The sequence below is a fragment of the Molossus molossus genome, unplaced genomic scaffold (assembly GCF_014108415.1).
Source record: "Molossus molossus isolate mMolMol1 unplaced genomic scaffold, mMolMol1.p scaffold_m16_p_5, whole genome shotgun sequence".
NCBI lineage: Eukaryota > Metazoa > Chordata > Mammalia > Chiroptera > Molossidae > Molossus > Molossus molossus.
This window is the reverse complement of record NW_023425388.1, coordinates 1,812,464-1,834,252: the sequence shown is the minus strand read 5'-3', so window position 1 is coordinate 1,834,252 and position 21,789 is coordinate 1,812,464. Positions and strand designations below refer to the sequence as shown.

At 58.1% G+C, this 21,789-nt stretch overlaps 1 protein-coding gene across 1 annotated transcript in view; it reads right to left on the bottom strand.

Annotated features, from left to right (window-relative positions):
• HUNK (hormonally up-regulated Neu-associated kinase) overlaps window positions 1–21,789 on the bottom strand; it is a 93,124-nt gene that overhangs the window by 31,186 nt on the left and 40,149 nt on the right. Inside the window, exons 3-4 of the mRNA XM_036243344.1 lie at window positions 12,364–12,419; window positions 7,350–7,485 (exon numbers count right to left, since the gene is read on the bottom strand). Coding sequence (XP_036099237.1) covers window positions 7,350–7,485; window positions 12,364–12,419 — 192 coding nt within the window. The remainder of the gene's footprint in view (window positions 1–7,349; window positions 7,486–12,363; window positions 12,420–21,789) is intronic.

Below are 21,789 nucleotides of genomic sequence, written 5' to 3'. Positions count from 1 at the left end.
GCGGGGGCCTTCGTGGGGGTGGGCGGGGGCCTTCTCGGGGCGGGCGGGGGCCTTCCTGGGGGCGGGCGGGGGCCTTCTCGGGGCGGGTGGGGGCCTTCTCGGGGGCGGGCGGGGGCCTTCACCGGGCAGGCAGGGGCCTTCACCGGGTGGGCAGGGGCCTTCCGGGGGCGGGGGCCTTCGAGGGGCGGGCGGGGGCCTTCGTGGGGGTGGGCAGGGGCCTTCGCGGGGCGGCCGCAGCAGACACCGGCCGCAGCAGACACCGAAGGCGGAGTGGCTTCCCCCGCAGACACTTTTTCTCCTGGTCCTGGAGGCTGGGCGTCCGCGCCCAGGGTGCTAACGGGGTGGGTTCCGGTGAGAGCTTCCTCCTGGCCTGCAGACCTGACTGCGTCCCCACAGGAGGGCCAGCCAGCCAGCTCTCTGGAGTCCCTTCTTACAAGGACGGGAGCGTCATCACGGGCTCCACGCTCAGGGCCTCATGGAAACCCCCCCACCCCGCCCCCGAAGGCCCCACCTCCAAACACCACCACTGGGGTCAGGGCTTCAACACACGGACTTGCAGGGCAGTTTAGTGGCAGTGGGCAAGCGGGTAGGGTGCCAGAGGGTAAACCAGTGCTGGCCCCACCGGTGTGGCTCAGTGGCTGAGTACACCCGGCACCAAGAGGTCGCCGGTTCGATTCCCGGTCAGGGCACATGCCGGGGTTGTGGGCCCGATCCCCAGTGGGGAGCATGCAGGAGGCAGTGGATCAATGTTTCTATCTCTTGCTCCCTCTCCCTTCTTCTCTCTCTAAAATCAATGAAGAAACAAAAAAATTTTTTTAAGTGCTTGTCACTTGTCCATTCCGGGGCAGAGTCTCTCTCACCTGACTCTGGGCTCGGCCAGGCGGCTGCTCTGCCCGAGGCGACGTGAGCAAACGTGACAGGTGTCTGGAGAAGCGCTCCCTTGAGGACCTGCCCTCTCCTCTTCCACCGTCAGTGATCAAAATTATACACTTTGTGTTGTCCTCGTGTCTGGCTTTCCTGCAGCCAATAACGTGTTACTTGTAGGTGACGGCAACGACAGAGCTTGGTGCTGTGACCGGACCTCCTGGCGATGCCTGCGGGCGGCCGTGGAGGCCTCGCTCTGCCGGGTGACAGCGATGGGCTTCAGATCCGTCTGTCTGCCAGAGAGCCGGGCTCCAGAGGGAGGCGCTCCCTGCCTGCTGGGGGGTGGGCCTCTTCACACCTGGAGAGGTGAGTTTTCAGTCATCCGTTGTTGTTTTTTCTTTCTTTCCAAAACTATGGGACGCTTCACGAATTTGCACGTCACCCTGGCACAAGGGCCACACTAACTGTCTCTGTATCTCCAGCTTCGGTGCACTTGCTGCCCAAGGGAGGGCTTAGCAGGTTGGTTGCCTGTGACCTTCCCTGAGAGTTCAGACTGAACCGACAGAACCTCCTTTTCTCAGTCTGGGGCTCAGCGTAGGAGATGAGGGGTGGGCGGGGCGGGGCTGGCTCCTCCGGGGTCTGGGGAGGAGCTGTCCCAGGCCGCCGCTGCTCCTCCTCTGGGGTCTGGGGAGGAGCTGTCCCAGGCCGCTGCTCCTCCTCCGGGGTCTGGGGAGGAGCTGTCCCAGGCCGCTGCTCCTCCTCCGGGGTCTGGGGAGGAGCTGTCCCAGGCCGCTGCTCCTCCTCCGGGGTCTGGGGAGGAGCTGTCCCAGGCCACTGCTGCTCCTCCGGGGTCTGGGGAGAAGCTGTCCCAGGCCGCTGCTCCTCCGGGGTCTGGGGAGGAGCTGTCCCAGGCCACTGCTGCTCCTCTGGGGTCTGGGGAGGAGCTGCCCCAGGCCGCTGCCCAGCTCCTGCTGGTGCTGGCACCTTGGGGCTCCTTGGCCAGCAGACACATCGCTCGCTCAATCTCTGCTTTCACTGTTCCCCATGTCTTTCCACGTCCAGTCCCCTCCTAGGAAGACACCAGTGTACTGGACTTCATGGTCTCATTTTAACTTGATTACCTCCAAATAAGGTCACGTTCTGAGACCCTAGTGGTCAGGATGCGGCATATCTTTTGGGTGGGGACAGTCTGTAACACTTTGTTACCTTCCGGCTTACAATTTTCCAATGGCCCCTCGCTGCCCTGGGGGCCAACTCCAAACCCCTGCCCACGCCTCCTCCAGGCTGCCTCCCTCAACCCGTCCGGTCCCTCTGCCCAGAGCCTTCTTCCCAGGCTCCTTCCTCCCCCACCACTGATTCTTCCTCATCCTGAGGACATGGCTCTGAGGTCACCCCCTCAGGAGGCCACCCGTCCTTGTTCCCTGCATGCCGCCCACCCCCTCCGCAGCTGTCACCGCTGGTCACAGCTGTGCACACATCTGTCCGTCTGCCCCCCGAGAACGCAGGTCCCGAGAGCAAAGGCAGCTCAGAGCCAGGGTGGACACTGACGCTCCGAGCAGACCCCAGGCGAAGGCGCGCTCAAACCCTGCTCATCTCCCTGCGTCACTTGGCCAAGTGCCGAAGGCTCGGCGGGCCCGTCTCCTCACCTGTACAGTGGGACAGCGAAGCGCTCCCTTGAAAGGCTGCTGGTGGATGAGGTGAGCGACAGGTGCGAAGCCCTGGGAACCGGGCTCGTCACTGGGTCGTGGGCAGGTGAGGGTTAACGGGGACACCCGTCGGTGCAGGGACAAGCGAGGTGGTTTCAGTCACCACTGTGCACACTCAGAACTCAGTGTGGGGCCTGGCTCAACAGATATTGGCCAAACAAACGCTTCCACTCCCTGCCATGGGGACAGGGACAGGAACCGAGGGCACTGGGACAGGGTCTGGGGGCTGCAGTTTCTGGTCACCCCAGAGCTCCACCACCATCAATTCAAGACTGGGGTCTGTATGGTGCATGACCATAGGCTCCTTCATGGCACCAGGACTAAGAATGAGGCCAGATGAGCGCGTTTGGAGGGCCTTCTGCAGCATGTCACCTTCTTGGGGAAAATGCAATTAAATGGAGGTGAGCCAAGTCATGTCTGCCGTCCCCAGAGCAGCCCAACCACGTCAGCGGCCAGGGAGGAGGAAGTCTCAGCATCCTGGTGCTGGGCCAGGCCCTCCCTCCTGCAGCCCCCCCTCCTTCCCCTGGACACCCCCATGGTTTCTGGGTCCAGCCTCTGCCTGCGGAGAGTGGACAGCACACAGCGGGTGGCAGGGCCAGGTCCCGAAATGGAGAAATGGAGCATCGGTGGTCACTAAAGGCGGATCCCTTCCCAGGGCAAGGACTCCCAGAGGGGCTGGGCTGCCCGCCGCAGCCTGGGTCCTCACTGCAGTCCTAGACCTGGGGAGGTGCCTGCCCTGCCAGGTATGGCTGCAAAGGGTCCCCTTCCACAGGCTGAGCCCCGTCACCATGACAACTGGTGACCAAACAGCACTGTCCTGTTCCCTCGAGAGCAAAACCTCAGGGACAAACTGTCACCTGCTCTCCAAGCCACCGTCTTCTCTTTCCCTTTGTTCATTGTCCTCACCCCCCCACACCCCACCCCGTCACTACAGTCACATGACACCCTGAATCTATTTATTTTTATTTTTTTGGTGCAAAATCTGTCCCTTTAGAGCTTTCCGTTTAGCATAACGGGTCCCCCGCTGTTACGGAGAGCGCATTCGTAACCCTCCAGTCAGCCAAGGGGGACGTGTACGGAGGGAAATTGCGGAGGGAAATTGCGTGCCCGGCTCAGGAGAGGTCTCCAGCGCGGGAAGGGGAGAACGCATTTCATTTCCTGCATCCCGCATGGACTCTGATCCCAGGGGAGCTGCTGCCTGGCGGCCCTGTTGGGAGGGATTCAGATGCCCCTGGGGGCCCAGTCCAGAGTCTGTGATTAGCAAGGTGGCCAAACCACCAGGGCCCCTCAAAGAGGGATCCTCTGCCACTGCTCCCGGCCACCACCGCCCTGCCAGTCACTGGGCAACACACACCTCCAAAGGCAGCCTCAGCCACAATTCCCCCCTCCCTCCTTCTTCCCTCCTTCCTCCCTCCCTCCCTCCTTCCTCCCTCCCTCTCTTCCTCCTTCCTTCCTCCCTCCTTCCTTCCTTCCCTCCCTCCTTCCTTCCTTCCCTCCCTCCTTCCTTCCCCCCTTCCTCCCTCCCTCCTTCCTTCCCTCCTTCCTCCCTCCCTCTCTTCCTCCTTCCTTCCCTCCCTCCCTCTCTCCCTCCCTGCCCAGGCTCCCTGCCAGGTGCTGGAACAAGCCAGGTGCTCCCTGCCCCCGGCCTGCAGTCCAAGGGGTTCCAGCAGGTGAGCAGTGACCTGATGATTACAGGGTGAGGATCAAGAGAGAGGAGATTCGGGGCCTGGAGAAACAAGGGAGGCCTCCAAGCCAGCCTGCCAGAGCCAGGAGAGCACCCAGGGCAACAGGCCCCAACAGAACAAGAGCAAAAGGGAATAAGGAGACTTCCCTGCTGGAGGGACTGTGCACGGGGCAGGGATTGGGGGGGGTGAGGGACTGTGCACGGGGCAGGGATTGGGGGGGCTGAGGGACTGTGCTCGGGGCAGAGATCGGAGGGGCTGAGGGACTGTGCACGGGGCAGGGATTGGAGGGGGTGAGGGACTGTGCACGGGGCAGGGATTGGGGGGGCTGAGGGACTGTGCACGGGGCAGAGATTGGGGGGCTGAGGGACTGTGCACGGGGCAGGGATTGGGGGGGGCTGAGGGACTGTGCACGGGGCAGAGACTGGAGGGGCTGAGGGACTGTGCATAGGGCAGGGATTGGGGGGCTGAGGGACAGTGCACGCGGTAGGGATTGGGGGGGCTGAGGGACTGTGCACGGGGCAGGGATTGGAGGGGGTGAGGGACTGTGCATGGGGCAGGGATTGGGGGCGGTGAGGGACTGTGCACGGGGCAGGGATTGGAGGGGGTGAGGGACTGTGCATGGGGCAGGGATTGGAGGGGCTGAGGGACTGTGCACAGGGCAGGGATTGGAGGGGGTGAGGGACAGTGCACGGGGTAGGGATTGGGGGGCTGAGGGACTGTGCACGGGGCAGGGATTGGAGGGGCTGAGGGACTGTGCACGGGGCAGGGATTGGAGGGGGTGAGGGACTGTGCACGGGGCAGGGATTGGGGGGCTGAGGGACTGTGCTCGGGGCAGGGATTGGGGGGGCTGAGGGACTGTGCTCGGGGCAGGGATTGGAGGGGCTGAGGGACTGTGCACGGGGCAGGGATTGGGGGGCTGAGGGACTGTGCACGAGGGGCAGGGATTGGGGGGTGTGAGCTGTGTTCAGGGGCAGTAAACTGTGGCGTTGGCTAGTGAACAGGTGAGGAACAGGGATGGGGACGGGGGGTAATGGCCCCCAAAAAGCCACTGGGGCCGAGCAAGGGCGTGTACAGCACGTTCAAGACTCAGCCTTTCTCCTGAGGCCTGGAGACTCTGGCTCCACCACTTAGTGGCCCCTGACCTTGGAACATTTTATTAATTTCTCTGCGATCAGTTTCCTCCTCCATGAGACAGGGCCAACAGGGAGGAGCGGTTTCCCTGGGTTACCATGAAAACTAATGACGCAAGCCTGCCATGACGGAGCCGCACACCTCGGCTGTCTGCTCCCGGACCAGCAGGGGAAGGGGAGAAGCAGAATCCCAGGAATGTTTCAGAACAACACTCCCTGGTGCAAAGCAGCCCCTGTCACCGGAGCGTCCCTGTCTGAGTCGGGAGCCCACCCTGTCTGTCTGTCTGTCTGAAGCCCATTTCCCCAGGGCAGGATTTACTCCCAGTTCCACTGACATACGATGACACGACGGGGCTGAGGGTCGTGGATTCAGTGACCAGAGCCCCGAGGAACCTGTGACTCGCTGCCCCGACTGCACTGGGCCTGTCCAGCGGCGCAGGCTGAGCGGACACGGCGGAGCACCGGTCAGGCCTCGCCCCCCCCGCAGCCCCGCTTCACCTGGGGTCAGACGAGACAGACAGACAGACAGGAACGCGATCGGCCAGGAGGTGCTGAGATGAGAAGGATGAGGAGACAGCGAGGGGCCCTTGCGTCAGGGAACGCAGAGCTGTCTCTGCGGTGGTGATGCTGGGAGAGCTGGGACTGGCCTTCCTGGCAAAGCCCAGAGAGGCCCCATGTCTGAGCCCCCCAGCAGGTTGCGGTGTGGGGGGGCAGATGTGGGGCGGGTGGGGGGACAGGTCGTGATGTGGGGGGGCAGGTGGAGGGACAGATCGTGGTGGGGGGGACAGGTTGTGGTGTGGGGGGGCAGGTGGGGGGACAGGTTGTGGTGGGGGGGACAGGTCGTGGTGTGGGGGAGCAGGTGGGGGGACAGGTCGTGGTGTAGGGGGGCAGGTGGGGGGGACAGGTCGTGGTGTGGGGGGGCAGGTGGGGGGACAGGTCATGGTGTAGGGGGGCAGGTGGGGATAGGTCGTGGTGTGGGGGGGCAGGTGTGGGGGGACAGGTCGTGGTGTAGGGGGGCAGGTGGAGGGACAGGTCGTGGTGTGGGGGGGCAGGTGTGGGGGAACAGGTCGTGGTGTAGGGGAGCGGGTGGGGGGCAGGTGGGGGGACAGGTCGTGGTGTGGGGGGGCAGGTGGGGACAGGTCGTGGTGTGGGGGGACAGGTGGGGGGACAGGTCGTGGCGTGGGGGGGCAGGTGTGGGGTGGGTGGGGGGGAACAGGTCATGGTGTAGGGGAGCAGGTGGGGGCAGGTGGGGGGACAGGTCGTGGTGTGGGGGGGCAGGTGGGGACAGGTCGTGGTGTGGGGGAGCAGGTGGGGGGGCAGGTGGAGGGACAGGTCGTGGTGTGGGGGAGCAGGTGGGGGCAGGTGGGGGGGACAGGTCGTGGTGTAGGGGAGCAGGTGGGGGCAGGTGGGGGGACAGGTCGTGGTGTAGGGGAGCAGGTGGGGGCAGGTGGGGGGGACAGGTCGTGGTGTGGGGGAGCAGGTGGGGGCAGGTGGGAGGGACAGGTCATGGTGTAGGGGAGCAGGTGGGGGCAGGTGGAGGGACAGGTCGTGGTGTGGGGGGGCAGGTGGAGGGACAGGTCGTGGTGTGGGGGGGCAGGTGGAGGGACAGGTCGTGGTGTGGGGGGGCAGGTGTAGGGCAGGTGCAGGGCAGGTGCAGGGCAGGCGGGTCCTGGGGGGAGTGCGCCCCGCACCCAGCACCCACCCAGGCTCAGAGCGTGCGGTGCTGGGGTATCTCTGGGAGGATTCTGAGCAGAAAGGAGTGAGTCCCGTCTCCCCAGCACAGAAACGAAGGCGGTGAGGGCCCCTCCGGCAGTGTGTGCAGAGAGGACCAAAGGGAAGACAGGAGGAGAGCCGGGCTTCGGAGCACCCGTGTCCCACAGCCTGTCGCCAAATGTGCTCTCCTCCGAGGCTCCGAGGTCACTCTGAGGGGAGCGGCGAGCGCGCGGGGGGCACTCGGAACTCACATGGACCAGACGTCGATTTTGGGGCCGTATTTCTTCCTGGCGAGCAGCTCGGGCGCGGCGTAGGCGGGGCTGCCGCACTGCGTGCTGAACGGGTCCGAGTGGCCCAGGATGCCCGCGCAGTTGCTCAGCCCGAAGTCTGCAAGGAGGGAAGGACAACGGGCTCCGTTACCACGTGCGCACGTGAGAAGGGAGGGGTTCTCTCGGGCCCACACATCAACACGCACTCAGACCCTCGCAGCTGCAAGCTAGACTCTTGGCCCCGGGCCTCAAGACATGAGGGTGTCGGCGGGCGGCGCCCGGCGTCACCGGAAACTTCCCTATCGGGCCTCCCCGGGAAACCCAGCTTTAGCTGAAAGAATGCTGGACCCAACACGCGTTGCTCGAGTCTGAGAAATGAGTCACCCCGCAGAACGGGAGGCCCCGCTTTCTAGGCCCGAGGCTGGAAGGGGGCCTTGCGTGGGGCTGGGAGTCGGGGGTCCAGCGTCCAAGCGGCCAACTGGGGAGAAGCTGAAGGAAGATTGATCTTCTCTGGCTGGTGTCGGCGTCACCCCAAGCGACACGCAATCCCACTAGTTAGAGTTGATTTTTTTCAGCTGAATGTTTTCATTTCGTGCAGATCTTTTGAAAATGCTCCCAGTGCATGTGGGAACATATGGTGATGGGGGGGGGGGATGATTTAGACAACGCTGAGTGTTGGCTGCCAGGTTGACGCCAGAAAGACGGCAGTTGGGACGAGGCTTAGAGTCCCAGCGTCACTCTGTCCCCAGGACTAAGGCGACCCGGAAGCAGAGAGGAGCCTGGGGAACCTACAGCTACCTGGACCCTCCTGCCTCCGGTGTTTGCCTTTGATGTCAAGACAGGTAATTAGAGAGCACTGTTCTGCCCTCACCTGGTATCTCTCCCCGATCTCTGCTGAGCTCAGAATCAAGATCTCGGTTCCTCCTTTGAACTTCGATGTAAATACCATGGTTCTGGTCCCCCAACAGAGGACTCCCACAGGGCTCGGTCAGAAAGGGGCTGTGGTCAGACCAGTTCCTCGCCTGAAACAAAACCCTCGCACTTTCTCAACTGGCCTGATTTCCATCTGATTTCGGCAGTGTGTTTTCTCCTCGACTCGAACACGTTCCCACCCGCAAAAGGCACGGCTGTGGGGAGGCGTGGGAAAGCCCAGGAAAGGGGACACTCGGAGCCCGTGGCAGCATGACCGCGTGGGTCAGGACGCTTCAGAAACGTCTCCCAGGGGTCGGTGGGGTAAGCTGTCTAACGAAAGATCTTCCGAACCCCATCTGGGCAGAGCTCCGAAAACTCTTCAAGGTTCTGAAAGTCTCTGACCTGGGGCTGGGGACGAAGAGCCCAAACCTACCAGAAGGGCTGGCACGCCACCCCGAACGGGGACGCGCACACACTTAACTCCTCTCTCGTTTGTGTGGTCGTGACTCCTTTTTTTTTTCTAGTAACCTCTCTCCTCCTCTCTTTCTCTGCTCCCCACTCTCCCACCCCCGTCATGGCCCCCACTTCCTGTCCCAGGACCCAGCTAGCCCTGGCAGGCCTCACTGTCACCTGTCCAAAGCCCCAGGGGCCAGCGCTCGGCCCCACCCAGCAGTGTCACTGAACTGAAGGAAAGGGGGAGGGGTGTGGATGCTTTTATAAGAAGAAAAGTCACATTGAGCTTTACACTGGACGTTTGTTGAGATGCTTTCAGTTTGAAAATCGACCCGAAGAGCTCTGGCCGGTGTGGCTCAGTGGGCTGGGCATCTTCCCAGGGACTGAGAGGTCCCAGTTCGATTCCCGGTCAGGGCACAGGCCCGGGTTGCAGGCTCGATCCCTGAGGGTAGGGGGCCTGCAGGAGGCAGCCGATCGATGTTTCTCCCTCACATCCATGTTTTTCTCTCTCTCCCTCCAAAAATCAGTTTAAAAAAAACTTTAACGAAACAACAAGCACCCAACGGGAACCCACTCTGATGACGTGGGAAGATAGCATGTGGAATACAGATTCTATATTATTCGGGTAACATTTTAAGAGAAGTTTCATGAGCAGTCCATCTCCTAGGCGTTCCAGAAAACTCAGCTCTCGATTTCTGAGATTAAAACAAAAGACTCGGTTCGTAATTTCCACGGGGCTCCTTCCAACAAGAGCAGAGGCGGCCCCTTCCGTCCCTCCCTCTGCTCCTGGACCCTACAAAGACTGCTTGACAGCAGACAGGGCCCAGGAGAGAGATAAGAGGCCAGATCACCCCCGCGTGGTTCCCAGGCCAGTTTGGGAACACACACAAGCCTTCCTTATCTTAAGCACAGTTTCAAGAAGATAAACGAGCAGAGGGCTTGGGGAGCGGAGGAGATAAAATCTGCATTTGAAGGGACTTATGCTGACCTAGCCAACAGGGTTTCATTTAACATACCGTGTCGAGAAATAACCAGTGCGTTTCAGTCGTAATTGCAATTATTAAGGTTTTAGACATACGCCTATAATTAGGATTGTGAAACTGGGGAGCCGTTCCAGTAATGTCACACGGGCTGGCCTCAACTCGAGCTGGTCAACCCGAGGCAGTGGTCACTCGGTTTTCCGGGAGCTGCCCGGTGAGCTTGGAAGAGCCCCAGGCGCAAGGTGCTCTCTGGAGACGGGAGGGGCAGCCCTGCTCCCAGGCGGCTCCGCCGGTTTAAGATTGAAACAAACTATCGAACATCCAGCCGCTTTGTATCTGAGGGAGGTTAACTCTCGTCCGTTTGAAAAATGGTTTACGGGGCTTCAGTCCATTGATTTAAACCCAAAGCTTTCAAAGAAAGAAACCATTCAGAAGAAATGGTAGAAGAAAATGGGAGGAAAAACAACTAGGTGAAGTGCCTTTGAAAAAAACGTCCCAAGGGCTTCCAAGCGGCCAAAGGACAGTCACAGAGACATTGGATCCCAAGTGCCCAACTCAGGGGTGAAAAGGCGACACTGGGCATCCTTCCCTCCACCTGCCCTGGCCCACGTAGGGAGAAAATGAGGAGATGCAGATTCTGCCAGATAAACGCCTTTCCAGGCGCCCCACGGGTGGTGGGGTCCCCTCAGTCACGGTGACAGGGCTCTTGGGTTTTAGCTGCTTGGAGCCAAGTGGAAAGTCCCAACGAAGAGAAAGCAGGTGTCGGGGCCTCCTCCTGGCAGTTTCAGAAATTCTGGTTTCTGGCACCGGGTTTCTGGCACGTCCCAGTTGGGCTCAGAGCCGAAAGGCCTGTTTGGGAGCCGGTCCCGTGGCTGCCAGGCTGAGAGGGGGCGACAGAGGCACCTGATGAGCTGGTCCGCGGCCCTCGACGCCTCCCTGCGCTGCTGTCTCGATAACAGGAGAACGTGACACGTCCAACGTGACTGGAAACGATTTTAAAGTAGCAAAAGCATGACCCGTAAGAGAAAAGGAAGTTCCTGCATTGAAAGCCACGGCCACCCGCATCCAGGGACACGGGCTCCGGTCAGGTCCTCGTCCCTGCCTCTCATGTCTCAGGTTCCGCCATGCGGCCCGTCCGGAGGCTCCTGGACCTGCACCGGTCACAGCCGCTGGTTCCCCTTTCCAAGCCGTTTATTCTGCAACTAAAGGTCGGGAGAGCAGAGAGCCAGCGTGGGGCAGGGCAGAGGAGCAGGGAAGAGACACAGCAGTGCAGCCCCGGGACGCGGGCCCACGGGGACGCGCCCAGCAGCTGCGGCCACCGGCCTCCGGCTCCACTGTGCCATCTGTACGGCCGGCCTTCTCCAAGCCTGTGCGCCCACAATCTCTGCTGCCCCTTGACCACATTTTCCAAAGGTGATGGGTCAGCCTCTCTACAAGCAGCGTCCTGTCCTCCACTGCTCCCGCCCCCTGCCCCCAGGTCAAGCCTGGGTTTGGGCCACAGGTCCTGGAACCAGGGCCAGGACACAGCCCGCAGGCAGGCTGTGCAAAGCTGCTGTGTGGGGCCTCAGGACGACCAAAGTGCAATCCGATCCCAAACCATCTGATAAAAAGGAAATTCTTTGAATTGTTCAATAATCTTCCAAGCATGCATTCTTCAGAATCTTTGGTGGAAAAATCGGTTCCTGCTTAATTGCTAATCTTCTGCTAATGGGCGTATTCGTCACCCGGCCAGGGGCCTGGCAGCTGTCCCTGCAGCCCCTCGGTGGGAGCTGCGCCCCCAAACTCTCTAATCGGCCACTTGGATGACAGGCGGCAGGGTCCTGAGAAGGCTTTCAGTATCTGCCCCAAATGCCCTTCTCCAGGTCTGCTGACCCTGCTCTTCCCCGGAGAGTCTTTTCCGAGCCGTCGAAGGGGAGGAGTTCCTTGCACTTCAGGCAGGAACAGATGGAGGGGAGCCAGAGCTGGTGCTGCCTCAGGGACGCCCTGACTCTGCCGAGAACCACACCGGCAAACCAGGACGAAGCTCTCCGGAGCCCGGGTGCATTCCTTCCGGCCCCTGCTCTGTGACCCAGTTACGATTCACTCTCCCCTGGGACCCCCTTCTGATGGGCGCAGACGTCTGCGGGACCCCTCTGCTGCAGGACCCTCTGCCCTGAGGGGCGCGGAGAGGCACAATAAACGGAAGGGAGACTGCGTCGTCCCCTCCCCCCCAGGGGTGGCCCTGCAGTCACCAAAAAGCCAAGTAAGACAGGCGGAGCCAAGGGTAGCACTTTGAACTATTCTCACTATTTTAAGACGCGTTATGGTTAATCCAAATAAAAATAACCCCTACAAAAGTTCAGAACCGTCAGAGCGCGCGGAGAAGCTGAAGCTTGAATAATCCGAAGAACATGCAACCAACAAAGATTTATTTGGGGCTGCGGCCCCTTGCTATTACAGCATTTTACCTTCCTAACTATGTTTACGTTATTTTTTCAAGTCAATTTCCATTTTTAAATACTGGATGTAAACAGAAGTGATCTAGAAGCCTGGTCTGGGGATTAAAATCAGACCAGGAATAATTTTCTAAGTAAGACAGCAATAAACAAGTGCCAATGGATAGCACGATACTTAAAGGATAATCTGCTTGAAGAAGAAGAAAAAAGTCATACCAATCAGCTTGATATTATTGTCTTCATCCAGTAACAAATTTTCTATCTTCAAGTCTCTGAAATGAACAAAAACCACACAACATGTCAGAGGGGCATTTGAAGCGACAGAATCACATTTTGCTTCTGAAGGGAAGGCCAGGGTTCCCAAGCCGCCCTGAACCACCCCATAAAGTTTCCGCCAGAACATGCAGTCAGTAAGCAAACATCTGTCACACGTGACCCGGGGCACCGCCACGGACTAAACAGCCGAGGATCGGGAAGACGAGGCACCCAGAGAGAGCACGTCCGAGAACCTTCTGGAAGCAGTGGCACGGACACAGAAACCCAGGGGTGAACTAGAACACGTTTGGAGAGAAGGGGACCTGAGCTGTCGGGGGCACAGACGTGGCCGCGTGCCTGTGAGCAGCAGACAGACCAGACTCGGGGAGCAGTTGTAAAAGACCTGAATGCAGATAAAATGTGTCCTGCAGCCTCTAAGCGTGGAGTCCAAATGGGCAGGTGACAGGAAGTGAATCTCTCTAGTCAGCGGATCTTACGGTGGCCGAGAAATGGAACCCAAAGATGTCAAGGCCCAAACCCCCAACATTACACCTGACTATGCCAACCTCCCAGGACCACAGGGACGTAGGTTTGCAGATGGGGTGAAGATGGCCAGTCAGGTGGTGGGTGTCTCCGATCACTGATGCTGAGGTGACAGACAGGAGGACACGGGAAGGACAAAGGACTGAGGGTTGTGCGGGGTGTGGGTGCCGGGGTCTGTTGAGCTGGGAGCTCCCCGGGGGCGGAGAGTATGCCTGCCTGGCATGGACACACAGAAGACTCCTCCCTCTGCACACAAATGCTTTCTTCTGCTGTTTGTGTTGTTGTTGTTAATCCTCCCCCGAGGATCTTTCTCCATTGGTTTTTAGAGAGAGTGGAAGGGAGAGAGAGAAAGAGAAAAAAACCCATTTGAGAGAGACACATCAACCCTCACCAGGCTGGGATCAAACTCCCAACCCAGGTAGGTGCCCTAGACCAGGAATCAAACCCACGACCCTTCGGTCCTCGGGCCAACCCTCTAATCACGGAGCCAAATCACTGGCCAGAGCTCATCTATTATCTTTTTTTTTTTTTAAATCTTCACCCAACAGCATTTTTTTTTTTTTTTTTGCATTTATTTTTGGAGAGAGGAGGAGGGAGAGAGGGGGAAGAGAAAGAAGGAAACCTCCATGTGAGAGAGACGCATTGAGTGGTCGCCATCCACACAACCCCATCCGGGACCAGGGACAAACTGCAACCGAGGTACATGCCCTTAGGGGAACTGAACCCAGGACTCTCTGGTCTGCAGGCTGTCGCTTTAACCGCTGAGCCAAACCGGCCAGGGCTCATCTACTGTCTTAAATACAGCATTCTTGGTCCCACATTCATTTTCTCACTTTTGAATAGACACATGGGCGAAAGAATTCTTTTTTTTTCTTCTTATCTCTATTGTAAGAACTAAAATGGCATAATCATGCTAAACAAAAACAGCAACTAATGACACTTGGTCCAAGTCCTGAGACTGGGGGGACAGCTGGTAGGCTGGTGGCCGGTCCCGTTTCGGGGGGACAGTGGCTCACATCTCCATCCCTGCACTGCTGGCTCATGTACAGGAGGAGCTAGGAATCTGGATTCCATCCAAACTGTTCGATGTTGGCAACAAATTCACATTAAAAACTATTCTTGTTTTTTTCCTTGATTGATTTTAGAGAGAGAGGAAGGGAGAGAGAGAGAAACATCGATGAGAAAGAACAACGATTAGCTGCCTCCCACATGCCCCCCAACTGGGGATCGGGCCCACAACCTGGGCATGTGTCCTGGCCAGGAATCAAACCGACACTCAACCACTGAGCTACACCGACCGGACAACATTTAAAACTATTCTAACGCCCTGGCTGGGTGGCTCAGTTGGTGGAGCATCGTCTTATACACCCAAAGGTTGTGGGTTCAATTCCCGGTCAGGACACATGCCCAGGTTGTGGGCCCAGTCCCCAGTGGGGGGCCTGCAGGAGGCGGCCAGTCGATGTTCTCTCTCATCAATGCTTCTGTCTCTCTCTCCCTCTCCCTTCCTCTCTCTCTAACATCAATCAAGGGGAAAGAAAAAAAAACTTTTTAAATTAAATCAATAAACATATCCTTCAGTGAGGACAAAAACAAGCACAAGTGGGCCAGCCTCGCAGGCAGGACACGGGCTGCAGACTCCCCCTTCCAGGCTCAGGTCCAGGCGCGGCCCGGAAGGGAAGCCTGGGAGCAGCCCAGGGAGGCTGGGGCCCCGGGCTGACGCCGGCCTGTGAGGAGCCGGCACTGAGACTCAGCCGGGGGCGCGCAGGGACTCTCCGGACCCATGCCCCCCGGGGAGAAGACTGGTGTCCCTTCACTCCAACGCCAACGGAACACAGACTACGTCCAAACTGGGACAGCCCTGAAAAGGAACTGCATATACCCAAATGCAGGGTGACCCCGAATCTAAGGCGATCCTCCCCACTTTCCCAGCGGGAAGGCCCTGCCCTCAGAACAAGGTTTTTGGAAAACACAAATGTATGCTTTGTAGACATGCAATGAATCATCACGTGACTGTTTATGCTCTTCATCCACGAAGCTGTGCCATCCTATTTAAGAGCATATACTATCACACTGATGTAACTAATTTCAGAAATATTGTTGCCACACCCTCACCTTTTATGGGAAAAAAAATCATTAAAACTGCTCACAAGCAGGACAAGGACAACAGACACGGAGCGTGATCTCGAGGTGGGCTGATGCTCGTGATAAAGCGCGTTGTGGATCTCGAGTGACGCGCGTGCGGGAGCCCTCACCCCGAGCCGTTCCAGTAACAAGCACCACTTAAAACCTTGATAGATGGACACTCCGTGAGCTGTTTGCAGAGAGGTCTCGCAAACCCTGGCAATGGGGAGGTCTCCGGAAGCTGTTAGCAAAACCGCGGAGAAATGTCTTCCTCCCCTTCTCCTGGTTTCCTTGGGGGACTTTCCAAAAGCGGCGGGTGTCATCCCAAGCCGAGTCAAGGTTAATGTGTCTTCTCCGACCACGACTTTGTTGTTGACAGTGAAGTAACCGACATTGTGCCCCACCCGATGAGACTCTGCCAGGGCCCTGTAGGCACCTCACCTTCTCTGAAGATGCTCAGGGGACCCAAGATCCGAGCACACGGGACCCCGCACGCGCACACAGGCTCACGAGGCTCATGCAGCACAGGCGGGGTCCAGGAAAACCGATTCTGAAGCACCCCTGAAATCGACAGAGAGGCCCCAGTGTTTCCAGCGGATTCACCCCTTCCCCCCGCAGGAGTGCAGCCTCACAAAGGCACTGAAGAAGAAATTTGTTTCAGAACAAATACCGTGGAAGAAAAACAGCTTTAAAAAGTCAGGTCCCCAAAAAAGCAACTGCTCAGAAGAATAAAACTAAGCCGGATAATTCTACGGCCGCCAAAGCCTGGGGAATAGCCCCACGACGTGAAGGTGTAGATGGAAGACTAAAAATAAGACGCAAACGAAAAAATAAATCGGGGACAGGGGGAAGGTATAAGAATGTAATTATTAGGCAAAGCGAGAAAAACGAAATCCTTTAAGTCCCTGTGTCCCGCCCACTGCACAGCAACCCCCCAGCCCCCCAGGAACACACTCAGCACAACCTGGTGCTGGGCTGTTACCCTGTTATCTTTCTGTCAGCGTCTCTGACCCACGTCCACAGTCACCCAGCCCACAGCCTCACGGCTCCAGGGCTGGTCCTGGAGGGTGAGCTGCACGGGCCTCCGTCCACATCAGTGTACCTGACCTCCCAGGGGAAGGGGACATGCCACCTCCACAGGCTTCACTGATTCCCACGGCCTGTTTGTCTTCTGAAATGCATCCAGGAGGAAAGGAACCCTTCCCTTCTGACCCTAGGGAAACAGGGTCTATGAAGTCATATTTCTGCGAGTTCCTTTTGCCTGGGTATCTACCCAAACGAGTCGAAAATTTCCGGACGTGGCTGTTCACGGCAGCTTTATTCGTAGTCACCAAACTTGGGAGCAGCCGGGCGGCACGCAGTGGGGGCCGACACACGAACTGTGGTCCAGCCAGACCGTGGGCTCGTCCTCGGTGATGAGAAGGAGCGAGCTGTCCAGCCCCGAGAAGCTGTGGAGGAACCTCAGACGTGTCTAAGTGACAGAAAGCAGTCTGAAAAGGTGACGTGCTGTATGATCCCAAGCATATGGCCTTCTAGAAAAGGCAAAACTACAGAGTCAGTAAAAACATCGGTGGTTGCCAGAGGTTTTGGGAAGAGGGGACAAGCGGAGCTCGTTTTTTGTTAGGATGGTGAAATTATTCCTTATGACACTGTAATGGTGGCTGCATGACACCACGAGTTGTCCAAGTCCACAGAATGTACAACCCAGAGCACCCTAATTACCACGTGCCCCGATGTGCCACATGCCCCAATGTACGTGCCCTGATGTGCCACATGCCCCAATGTACGTGCCCTAGTGTGCCACGTGCCCCAATGTACGTGCCCTAGTGTGCCATGTGCCCCAATGTACATACCTTAGTGTGCCACGTGCCCCAATGTGCGTGCCCTAGTGTGCCACGTGCCCCAATGTACATACCTTAGTGTGCCACATGCCCTGATGTACGTGCCCCAATGTGCCGTGTGACCTAATGCACCAAATGCCCATGAGACTATCAGTATTGGCTCAGCAACTGTAACAAATGAACTATCTAAGATGTTCATTGTAGGAAAAAAGATGCAGAAGAGGTTGGGGACGGATGTGGGAACTCTGTGGTGCCAGCACCATTTTTCTATAAACCTAAAACTGTTCTAAAAAATACAATCAGCTAATGTTTTTAAAGTAGATGGGCGTGCGCGTCTCTTTCCTGAGCGATGACGACCTGGATGGCAGGGCTGCACCAGCGCCTGCTAGGGTGTGGCTCCGGAGCGTCCTGACCACTGGAAAGTCGTCGCCAGTCCACACAGCACCGCGGGCACTCAGACCCTCCGCCCACGTACTCAACAGCGACCTAAGAGGCCACAACTGATCCCAGAGGCCACACAACTGAGAAAGTCCTCCCTGAACAATAAAGGGAAGAATGTATCCGTAAAGTTTCAGTGTTAGCATGTTACAAGGCACCTTTTTTAAAAAATCCAGCAGCCTCTGGGAGGCAGAAATCCTCCCTTGGTCTCACGTGGGCCCTGTGAGCGCGCTGGTCCCGAGGGCAGGGCACGGGCTCTGCGCGCGCCTCCGCCAGGCGGGAAGGACGCTCTGACCGCCGACCAGCTGAGACCAGCTTCCCGGTGCCGCCCCTGATCGGATCAGTCACTTCCAGGAGAGGAGAGAGGGACCGAGGGACCGTCCCTGCGAGGTCTGCGGTGCCCAGTTCCTCCCCGGGGCAGGCACACTGGGTGTTCGGGGTGAACCTGCAGCTGAGAACAGAGGGGACGGAGGAGAAAGGGCCCCTGGTGGAGGGGAAATTGGTTCTTCTCGGCCACAGGGCTTCGGAGAGGAATCAGGAAGTGAGGGAGGAACGGGAACGACCTACAGCGTGCAGTGGGCGGGCTACCAGGACGGGGCAGCAGGGCCTGGGGCTTGGGAACAAAGGCAGCTGCCCTGAGGAGGGTGGCCAGGAGAGCCCCGTGGACACAGGGACAGAGGCAAGTGCCCATGGGACCCTCCTCGAGGCCCCCAGCAGATCTGGCGCTGGGTTCTCTCCTGTCCGGGGGCGGGACGGGGCAGGGTGTCAGACTGAGAGGGACGGAGCGGGGAGCCCTCATCACCAGGCCTTTTCTGGGGTGTTTCAAAAGAACAAGCGCACACAGGCCAGACACAGTGAAAGGTTCACAAGCGACTTCGCGCACCCTCGCCCCCCCTCTCCGCCCGCCTCTCCCCACCCAGACTCTCCTGGTCTGTCTCTAGAGACAGTAACTCATCTCGAGGTGTGGACACTGGCCACGGTGAACTACAGTCAGGAGGGGAGGACCTGGGCCTGGAGAGCAAGGAGGTAGCCGGGGGCCATGCTGGGGTGGAGGGGGTGCGAGTGCAAGTGTGTGTGTGTGTGTGTGCGCGTGTGTACACTCTGCACATGTGCGACGAGTGTGAGCACACATGGGTCTGTGCAGACTGCAAGTGTAAACAGTCAAGTGTGTGCGTGTACACGGAGAAGGCATGGGCGTGCATGTGCGTGGGTGTGTTGTGCACATCCGTTGTGAGGGTGTGTGCATGAGAGTACACATGTGGACACATGTGTTGCATGCATACCCACATGGATGTGACAACAACACCCATCCAGAATACTGTGAAGGGGACGGGTGTGTGCCAAGCCCAGCAGAGGTCGAAGGTCAGGCTATAAAACACCGAGGCCCAGGCCAGGGACAGGAACTCAAGAGGCAGCCTGGGGTCAACCCAACATGAAAGTGAGGAACCGAATGACATAAAACAGAGACTGCCAGGGTTCGAGGAGGGGGCCAGAGGCCAGAGTGAGACCTGGAGGGGCCGGGGGACCCACGTGAAACGCCAAGGCACCTGGGGACAGAAGTAGACGCTACAGAGCAGATTCCCACCAACCACCTGACCGCCCTCAGCACATCTCTTCACGCTCTGAGCTCTGGACCCCGAAGAGGGGCTCCTGGCAGGGCCCAGGCAGGAGGAAATGAGCCCAAGCGTTCGGACCACTCCGGGCTCAGCAGCCAGGAGCAGATCCGAGGCGAGCCTGGGGCTGGGATAATCCAGTTAAAGGGTCTCCGCAGGTGGAGGGGAGACGCCCGAAAGACTTGAAAGGTGATTAATTTCATGCTAAGCGAACAGTACTGGGGCGTCAGCCTCAGATGGGAGGCTGGAGAGAAGCGGGGCTTGACCGAGCCCTCGCGGGGAAAGGTCCGCAGAGTGAGCCTCCGGCTCCCGCCTCTCGCACCTGTCCTTCCACAGGGCCGACTTCAGTGCTAAGCTGAGAGCAAGCATCGGGAAGAGAACAGGACTCCCCACAGCAAAGAGCATTTTTAGTGAGCAAGGTTTTGGGGGGTTAGGTTTTATCTTCAAAAGCTCTGTGTTAAGCCCTGGCCGGTTTGGCTCAGCGGTTGGAGCGTCGGCCTGCGGTACAGAGAGACCCGGGTTTGCTTCCCACTAAGGGCATGTACCTCGGTTACAGTTGGTCCCCGGCCCTGGTTGGTCGTGCAGGTGGCAGCCACTCGATGTGTCCCTTCACATCGATGTTTCTCTCTCTCTCCCTTCCTGTCTCTCCCTCCCACTCTATCTGAACAAAAAATGGAAAAATGTCCTCAGGTGAGGATAAAAAAAAGTAATAAAGCTCTGTGTTAAAACCAAATGATTTTTTTAATCTCTGATTTATTTATAATACGGGCAATTTGGTAAAACACAAGAATAACTTGGTAAGCATGCACCCGATTTTATTCATTCAAAATGAATCCTTATGGAGTCCCTGCAGTGTTTATAAAATGAAAGAGCTATTTGTTCACTAAAAAGATGCCACTCCATGCCCGGCTGGTGCGGCTCAGTGGATGGAGCACCGTCCCATGGGCTGTGAGGTCCCAGTTTGATTCCGGTGGCACATGCCCAGGTTGCGGGCTCAAACCTGTGGGGGGCATGCAGGAGGCAGCCCACCAATGATTCTCTCTTCCATTGATGTTTCTCTCTCTCTCTCTGTCCCTTTCTCTCTCTCTAAAAAAAATAAATAAAAACATATTTAAAAAAAAAAAAAAGGCCCTGGCCAGTTTGGCTCAGTGGTTAGAGCGTCAGCCTGCGGTCCGGAGAGACCCGGGTTCGGTTCCCGCTAAGGGCGCGTACCTCGGTTGCAGTTTACCCCGGCCCTGGGTGGTCGTGTGGGTGGCAGCCACTCGATGTGTCCCTTTCACATCGATGTTTCTCTCTCTGTTCCTCTCTCTCCCTCCCACTCTATTTGAACAAAAAAATGGAAAAATGTCCTCGGGTGAGGATTAAAAAAAAAAAAAAAAAGATGCCACTCTGCAAACGACCTGAAAAACAAACACATTGGTACTAAGTCGAAGAAGAAACCCCCTTGAAATTCCAGGGAAAACATGGACTGTTCCAGAAAGCACATGGACTGGCTCCCAGGAAGCTCCCAATACAGCGCGGACCCCGACACAGCTGTTCGGGCTCAATTTCCCTTCATTCTCTCAGCGAGTCTCGCTGTGTGCCCATCGGGCTGGACGTGAGCTGGGCTGGCGGCCTGTGCGGAAGAGATGGATCAGGTGACAGGTGTTTGGGAAACAACGTAGAAGGTACTGTGGGAGTTAAGGACCAGGAGGCGTAGCCTGGAGGAGGTGAACTTGGAGCTGAGACCTAAAGAATGAGTAGGAGCCCTGGCCGGTTTGGCTCAGCGGTTGGAGCGTCGGCCTGCGGTACAGAGAGACCGGGTTCAGTTCCCGCTAAGGGCACGTACCTCGGTTGCAGTTTGTCCCCGGCCCTGGTTGGTCGTGCGGGTGGCAGCCACTCGATGTGTCCCTTTGCATCGATGTTTCTCTCTCTCTCTCTTCCTCTCTCTCCCTCCCGCTCTATCTGAACAAAAAATGTCCTCGGGTGAGGATTAAAAAAAAGAATGAGTAGGATTCAGGACACAGGCGGCAAGGGCCGCGGCAGCTGCAAACAGGAAAGGCCTTAAGCACTAGGGACTCGGCCTCCCATGAGCAAAACGAAGGAGGCAGCCGCGTACTCAGTACAGTACATGTGCTCAGTACGGCAGGTCCTCAGATACCACCACTGGGTTCCGCGTGATTTCGAGCCGGTGTTGATGAGATGCTGCAGACACGAGCTGTTGTTGACGGCCCCTGGCCTACGGTGAGGTGTTGTGCATCGTTTCCCTTAGAGTCGAGAACCGATCGACAATGTTACGTGAGCACCTGCTGTCGGTACCAAGTGTCTCAGTGTTAAGCACACGGCATGAACTGACCCCTCGAATCCTCCCGACAGCCACATGAAGTGGGTAACCCCCGATTTCTACTGTGCAGACGGGAAAAGAGGCCCAGAAGCCTGAGAGATTTGCAGGGTGCAGCATCTAAGCGGCATGCCAACATGTGGGTGCAGGCAGGCTGGCCTCGGGGTCAACGCCATGACCACGGTGCACCCCAGCCCGCACAGCTGCCCACGAGGGCTCGGCAAAGCCTCTCATTCCCATTGTGCTAAAAACCCAGGGACCCACACGACCTTGGGTCTCTGCCACCAGCACCTCCAGACAGGTGTGCACCCTCAGCAGACGGCCTGGGAGCGCAGACGCCCCTCACATCTGTCTGCCCTGCCCTCCCCTCGCCAAGAAAACTCACAAGTTCAAAGAACTTCTCAATACCAGAGGGGTGCAGGTTGCGGCTGCTCCCCGTCAGAAGGCCCCTCTCCCCCTGCGTTCCTCCCTGGCACACAGGCCCTTTCGCACCGTCACGAACAAGGGAGGT